A 7,733-nucleotide genomic window follows, 5' to 3' on the forward strand; every position below is an offset into this window, starting at 1 on the left:
CAAACAGAGGTCCCATAGGAATTTAACGGAAACTGGAGAGAGCTTTAAATACAGCTAACGCATATATGAAGACATTGAACGTTCTGGTAGGAAGAGAGAGAGAGAGAGAGAGAGAGAGAGAGAATATATAATTAATGGGGTTTAATAGTAACGGAGTATATAATTCATAAACGAAGGGATAAAAATTAGGCAATCTTAGCTCAAGTAACTGATGAAATTTAAGAGAGGAGAGAGTAGTAACTGAAGATAAGGAAGGGAGTCTTTATTTGCTTTATCGTGCGTTGAGGGAGCTGATCTAGCTGGAAACATCCAACAGCACCAAATTCAACTCAATCGTCTTCCACGGTTCTCTCCTCTCTCTCTCTCTCTCTCTCTCTCGGTGTGTCTCATGGAGTTCGATAAAAACTACAGAGATGATATTGCTTTCGAGCCCATATTTTTATCAGAGAATTGCTCGAAACCCCATTTCGGAGACGGGTTTTCTTTAGAAAATTCCTCATCAAATGGATATTTTGAAGAAAATCACTGTTTTGATCAATTTCATGTTGATGGGTCATCATCAAATATGAAATTTGGGTTTCCAAGTGCGTATTTGTATCAACTGGAAACACTAGCAAATGGATATTCAACAGTTTTGGATGCTTCCGAGTCTAAGCCTTTCATAAACGATTGTGGAATGGGGACACTTGGTTTACTGTATTCTCCTCAGATGACTCCTGTAGTCGATGTGATGGAACAAGATACAAGTCATCCTCCTCTGAATTTCCATGAAATTGAATCGTCTGGCTTCGAGTTTTCAGATGAAATTTCATGCATTACTGCAAACAATGAATTTTATAGGAAAGTTGGCTTGAACAAGAGGGGTGTGTCGATGAGAAAGACAAGCAAGCTTCGTACCAGACACAACTTAGTTAAAGGGCAATGGACCACTGAAGAAGACAGGTACAAATATTTTATTAATTTACTTCCTGTTTAAGTCATCTGGATTTCTGTGTTTGGTGCTCTTTTCAATAGTAGAACTGTAGATGAATTGATCATGAAAATGTGCATATACAGACAATTAGTCGAATTGGTGAAAGAGTATGGAATGAGAAAATGGTCTCAAATTGCTCAGAAGTTGAATGGGAGGATAGGAAAACAATGTCGAGAGAGATGGCACAACCATTTAAGGCCTAATATCAAGGTTCTTCTTCTTCGTTTGTTTTCTATTTGAATTCAGTCATTCCAGATAACAATATTGTATAAGCATGTAAGTAACTATATATACATACATGCATTTATACATCGATATATATCCATGTTAACGAGCATCTTTGCATGTATGTGGAAGTGTTATGACTCGGCCTGCCTATCATGCATACACATTGATCATATCTAAATGCATGAATTTATACTGGTTTTCTTTTTCTTCTTCTTTCGAATTCATTCATTCATACATTATTCATGATAAATTCATGACAAAGCATACATTTATTTGTGGAGGATAATTTTATGGGTAAATTCTATATATTTTGCAGAAAGATACATGGAGTGAGGAAGAAGACAGAATTCTAATTCAAGTCCATGCAGAAATAGGAAACAAATGGGCAGAAATCGCAAAAAGGTTACCAGGAAGAACCGAGAACTCCATAAAAAATCACTGGAATGCAACCAAAAGAAGACAATTCTCAAGGCGAAGATGCCGAAGCTCCAAGTGTTCCAAATCATCAGCAAGTTCCCTCCTACAGAATTACATCATGAGCTTGACTGCAGTATCAACCAAGACGGATCAACTACACATCATGCTCACCAACTCAAACATGCTGCCTGTTCATACCACGCTAAGATCACCAACTCAAGTAGAGAGTACAGATTCTTGCTCAGCTGATCATTTAGTCTCTGATTATGATTTTGGTGATACAACGGATTTCTCTTCGGGCACCAAATTATTTCCTGAGAGATGCAGCATTGAATCTTTACTTGAGGAGATGCCCTATGCATCTATTGTGGATGAGAAAAGTTTGAAGATGGATATGCCTTTAGATATGTCTCCGTTGATGGATGGTGAAGTGATCAAGAGGGAAATGGATTTGGTGGAGATGATCACTCAAGGCAACAGCTAATTAAGCTCTAACAAGTCGCCCCATTTAACTTCACCCCTGCAATACAAGCTATGTATATATTAGTTTGGATGATATTTTTCTTGAACATTTTAATTGCTGTTTCCACTTAAGAGCAGAAGCAAGAGGGAATGGATGGGTTGGTGATTTTAAAGATGAAGAGCAAAGGGAATACAAGGGAAAAGAAAGGAAGATAAAAATAAAACAATTGGTTTTTTTACTTGTGTTCTCAACTTTTTATTACAAATGTTCTTTGCCAAAAAAAAAAACTTGAACCAAATGCATGAGATGGTTGAAGGTTGGAGTTTTGGCTTTGGGCGTTTGAATGTACCCAATGTGTCAATGGTGGAATTCCAATTCATACATTTTTGAGAATTTGAGTTTAAATTTCCAATTGATGTTGTTTTAAGCAATTCCCATGTTCATAATGTACCCAATGCATGAGGTGGCTGCGTTTGGTTGCAGTGCAATTTTACTTGCACTAGTACAAATGCATGGGAGTGCAAATGAAAAAAAAAATGCAAATTCTGGTTTAACTTTGTTTTGGGTTTTATTTTATTCTGCTTCATGTCTTTCTTTACTTCATCTGTACTGCAATCAAACAAAATAAGTTAAAATTTGAAACAAAAATAGGTCAGAATTTACATTAAAATCATTTGCACTGCCATAGCTTTGCATCGGTACAAGTTTGTTTGCATTGCAACCAAACACAATTAACAAAATCAACCCAACAATGATAGAAGCCTTCATATGTTCAATAAAAAATTAAAATCAGTAAATATCAAATAAAAGAAAAATGTCAGAAAATAATTGTGTAGTAGAAAGTTGACTAATCATATGCAAAATTATAAACAATGATTTGATCCATGACAATATATGACTTGGCAAATATAATATTAATGAAAAAATAATAAGAAACTATTTGGTATGTCATGACATACATCGCTTAACATGATAATGGTGACGAATATTTATGTAGATGGAAGAAATATTAAAACAAGAAAATATAGAAAAAGAGATATGATGAAAAGTTTATTAATAAAAGAGATATATGATAAAGATATTTTCTATGGTTCAACTTAACATAAAGCAAAAGCTTAGGCCTAGGGACACATGATCCACAAACTTTCTAGGGTTATATAACTTGCCTTATATATGAGTCCTAATTAAGTTGAAGATTAACCAACCAAGTCTAAAATGAACATAAATTCACATCAAACAAGTGTATTTCCGAGTAAATATTTGCAAAGTTTTCAAAAGTTATTTTAAGTCTTCTGTAATTGAAGCATGACTCAGGTGGATTGGTCTAACTGGCACTTTGTATTGTTATTGATCAAGTGGATCAATTCCAATGCATCACCCATCTCAGAACCGTCCAACCCAAAAGCTTAAACTAAGTGAGGTATCTGAATAGGTTTTCATTCTCTAGCACGTCCTTTCACACAAAAGCCCAATGGGCTTGAAGCGTGGATAAGCACCTATCCACCCATGTCTTGTACTGAAATTTAACTAATTATAATGGGGGCAATGAAGATCGAATATGTACCAGATCACTTGGTCAAACAATCTTTGATACCATTTCAAGGAACTGTTTAACATAATAGTTTAAAGTGTTAGGTGAGGTCCCTAAATAAGTTTTTATTCTCTAACAATCAAAACAATTAATTTCCAATATACAGTAATTCTAGTATATAAACTTTTCCAAATTCTATACATTTAAATTCAATTCCCAACAACATTTGCTTCAATAAGTGTTGATCACTCAGAAAACCTTACTTTAATAGTAAAATTGGTAGAAATATAAAGTAATCATGACTGATTAGGTCACATCCCTACTGAAATATTTTTGCAAAATCAAAACATAGGGAAGCTTCTATCTTTTAAATTAAGCATGTATTAGGAATGGCAACGGGGCAGGGATTCCCCGTCTCCGTCCCCGATTCTGAAATTAACCCCATCCCCATCCTCGATGGGATAAAATTTGTCCTCCATCCCCGACCCCAACCTGATCGGAGATTTCTATTAATCCCCGTCTCTATCCCCTCCCTACCAAAACAATCCCCGTCCCCGACCCCATCAGATTGGAGAAGTCAGATCCTTATCAGGAATGAAGAAAATTGCCATTCCTAACATGTATCCCTCTTAATCAATAAGGGATGTGCCCAAACCACTCCCCCAAGTATAGCTGAAACATTTTAGAGTGAAAAAGATTTCAGTCCCATTCATCATGAAATGAATGGAGCCATCATGTCAATTCCATAGTATGTGTCGAAAGAATAATATGAAACTATTAATTGTTTAAGAAACGATAAGTTATTATGCTGAGAGTTTTCCTTCCTTTCCTTACATTTTCCTTTAAACCAAATACAATCAAAATGTGTTTTGAAAATTGGACGGACAGGGAGCCTGTAGTTTTGCTTGAGATGCTTTTAATATGCTGCTTTGAGGAAACTACTAAAAGAAGTTTCACATTTTCTGGCTGAACCACCGTATATTTGGGCTTTATACATTTTTTATCGAATATTGCATATACGCTATCTGGATAGATACCATCTTATAAAGTCAAAAGCTGCCACCTGAAAGCCTTTAGGACTGAAGTGAATTTATACATTGGTGCCCCACATTTACATCTCAGTGTGTATTAGGAACATCTCAGTGTACCCCACATTTACATGTTCTTAATACATGGTTGGGATGTTTCTATGGGGTGCGCATGCAAACTCTTCAACTGAAGTTCAGTGGCTTCTGGTTTTTCGAGGTGGATCCTACACTGGTAGCCTTTAAGCTATGCTGGGTAAAGAACCTGAAAATCAGCTGTCAGCCAGTCATATTTTGGGTTGCCCACCTCAACCTCTTTAGATAACTTATCTAGAGTGCCTCAAAACAGTTAAATAAGCTTAGTTGAATGTTCAACTCGGCTATCCTAAAAGGGCATTCAATAAAATCTGCCTGTTAAAAGTAGTTTTGATGTCAAAGTGCCTAGTTAGCCACTTTTAGTTTGATGCCTGGTCCTGTTTTTCTAAATTTTGGTTGTAAATTTTTGAAGTATTTCTCAGTATCCCAATTGATTGATTTTATCATCTTTTTGGTTCAACTAGTAAATGTCCACATGCATTGCATGTGGCAATTTCCAAAGATAATGATACTAAAATTTAAATGCTCTTATTAGAGCTTGTGTTTCAAAGATAAGTGATTGAATCCCCTTTAAGAGCTTTGTCCAAATTATATGGGATCAGCTATATGAATCCCCTTTCACCATGGTTATCATCGTCACCTAAGTCTTTCTTGATTTATCCTTGGCTTTTCTAGCCCTTCAAGATTAAATTGAACACCTTTTTAAAGAGATTTATATATGGTTTTACATGCAAATGACCAAATCATCTCAATATACTTTCTCTCAATTTTCTCCTTTTGAGCTACTCTAGGTTCCTTCATATGCCAGGTACCAATCAAGTGACATTCATTAAAATTTCTTAGTGGGGTATGATTAGTTAAAATTCTTTTGGTATCATACCTTCTAGCATCATAGATAGAAAGAATATATATAATATTAAAGACATGTTCAAATTTTTTATAAGTTTTATAATTTTTTATATTTTGTATTTTCATTATTTATTTTATGACGTTACAAGTTAACTTATTTAATTGGGAGGGAAATGCAATTGCAATTGACTTTTAGAACATGGTTTTATCTTATGGTCAAATAAACTGGTCAAATGGGTAAATCCATCACCTAACAATGATTTCTAGTCCATTTACAACCAAATCACCTACTTGCAAAGGACCATTTACTTATCATCATGGTGGCCTAATTTAACCATTTAACTTAGCTAGTGGAATCACAAATTAGACATCAATTTTTCTAATTCTTATATTCAAGTTCTATTAGTAATAAAACAATTCTTATTTATCACATGTAGTTTTTAATATGTCAAATATATAATATTAGACATTTGCCTTATTTTTTATTTTTTTCATATTTTTGTATTTCTTTATTTTTATTTTTTAATCATGAAGCCATGGGTTGACCAATTTGACCCAAATGGTTGAACCATTAATCTACCATCTAGATAGAAAATGGTTTTAACTTTGTTTGATTTTAAAATTTATATTCTATTTTCATCATTGATAAATACTTCATATTTTTCATATTTATTTGTTGGGTTGCTATTGTATGGCCCAGGTTTTTGCATACTCCATTTGGGTACTTCTATTGTATAAGCTTCCTTTTTTTTCTTTTTTTTTTATAGTTTTAGTTTACAAAAAACATATCAAACTTATGTTTAATATGACAATATATAACAATAGTGATGTGTCCAAATTTTTCTACAAATTTTCTTTGCTTTTTATTCTTTTATATGTTTATCTATTTTTAATTTTTATTATTTAATTATGACATTTTGGATTGATCCATTTGGCCCAAATTGTTGAACTACTTACCCACCACCTAGATGAAAGAATGGTTTCATTTCGATGTTGTTTTTAAAAATATAGGTTTTTATGTTATGGAAATCATTATTTATAGACTTAATTAATAGAATTTAAAAATAAAAAACAAAAAAAAACTTTAAATATAGTATTCAGTGATAGAGAATAGTTTTTTTTTCTGTAAACAATAGAGAATAGGAGTTAATACCTTAAATATGGGATTTAATGTGAGGGAATTGAATAAAATGAATAGTACTATTGAAATTATATTTTTGCCCACAAAATGAAAATTGTCCAAATTCAAAATGAATGGTATTTTAGCCAAGAAAAATTTTAGAAATCAATAGGAGTTAATACCTTAAATATAGGATTTAATGAGAGGGGATTGAATGAACTGAATAGTGGTATTGAAATTATATTTTTTACCCCTCAAAATAAAGAATGTCTAAATTCAAAATCAGGGGTATTTTAGTCAAGTAAAATCCAAGAAATCTCATGATTTATTCGTGCTTTTTATATTAGTATAGAAATAGATATCTGGGTCAAATTTTAAATGAATTTATTGTAAATATATTTTCTTTTCTTTTCATCTGAATCTATATTGAATATGGATCCTTATGTTGTAAGCGAAAGGGAAAAAGAAACTAGATATACATTGTTTAATGTGCTGGGCTTTATCTTTAGTTTCTGCTTGTTGGCCAATTTTTCATTTGCACTGGTACAAATGTATAAGAGGTGTAAATCAGTAATTGCAAAATTTGGTTAATTTTTAGTTCAGATTTTATTTTGTTTTTCCATCACCGCAAACAAACGATAAAAAGTAGAACTTACAACAAAATTAGTGCAAACTTTGGATTCAATTCATTTATTTTATACTCTCGTACTTTTACACCAGAGTAAATGAAATTGCACTGCAGGTCTGCAAGCAAATGACAAATAAAGCCTTATGGTCTGGGTGCGGCTAAAAGGACAGTAGACTTTGGCTGGGCCCAGACTTAATAACAAGTTCCATGGCCTACGTTTAGCTTGAACTGACCTAAAAGCCCGGCCCATAGACCCTCTGGATCGGCCACCGCGGATTTCTTCATGTGGATTGTGGAGGACTGGATGATCATCAAAATTGTTATGGTCCACAAATCAAACGGCTCTAATCGACAATGGTCATAAAACGGGGTAAGCCGTGAGGGAATGATTAATTCATTTTAA

The 7,733-nt window shown here is 33.5% G+C and overlaps 1 protein-coding gene across 1 annotated transcript; it reads left to right on the top strand.

Annotated features, from left to right (window-relative positions):
• The first annotated feature begins 305 nt into the window (after positions 1–305).
• Positions 306–2,474, top strand: LOC104592620 (transcription factor MYB98-like). Its single transcript, XM_010252063.2, has 3 exons — positions 306–942; positions 1,057–1,183; positions 1,518–2,474. Exons 1-3 carry the CDS (start codon positions 389–391, stop codon positions 2,100–2,102), a joined length of 1,266 nt encoding a protein of 421 aa, XP_010250365.1. The 5' UTR covers positions 306–388; the 3' UTR covers positions 2,103–2,474.
• Positions 2,475–7,733: the final 5,259 nt, after the last annotated feature.

Source organism: Nelumbo nucifera, chromosome 8 (assembly GCF_055504915.1).
Source record: "Nelumbo nucifera cultivar China Antique chromosome 8, China Antique-T2T, whole genome shotgun sequence".
In the NCBI taxonomy this organism is placed as follows: Eukaryota; Viridiplantae; Streptophyta; class Magnoliopsida; order Proteales; family Nelumbonaceae; genus Nelumbo; species Nelumbo nucifera.

Bases quoted from the DNA above. Each gene is read 5' to 3' on its own strand.
- LOC104592620 (XM_010252063.2), top strand. From the start codon at position 389: ATGGAGTTCGATAAAAACTACAGAGATGATATTGCTTTCGAGCCCATA. The intron at 943-1,056 runs GTACAAATATTT...GTGCATATACAG, and splicing joins TGGACCACTGAAGAAGACAG to ACAATTAGTCGAATTGGTGA. The intron at 1,184-1,517 runs GTTCTTCTTCTT...TATATTTTGCAG, and splicing joins ATTTAAGGCCTAATATCAAG to AAAGATACATGGAGTGAGGA.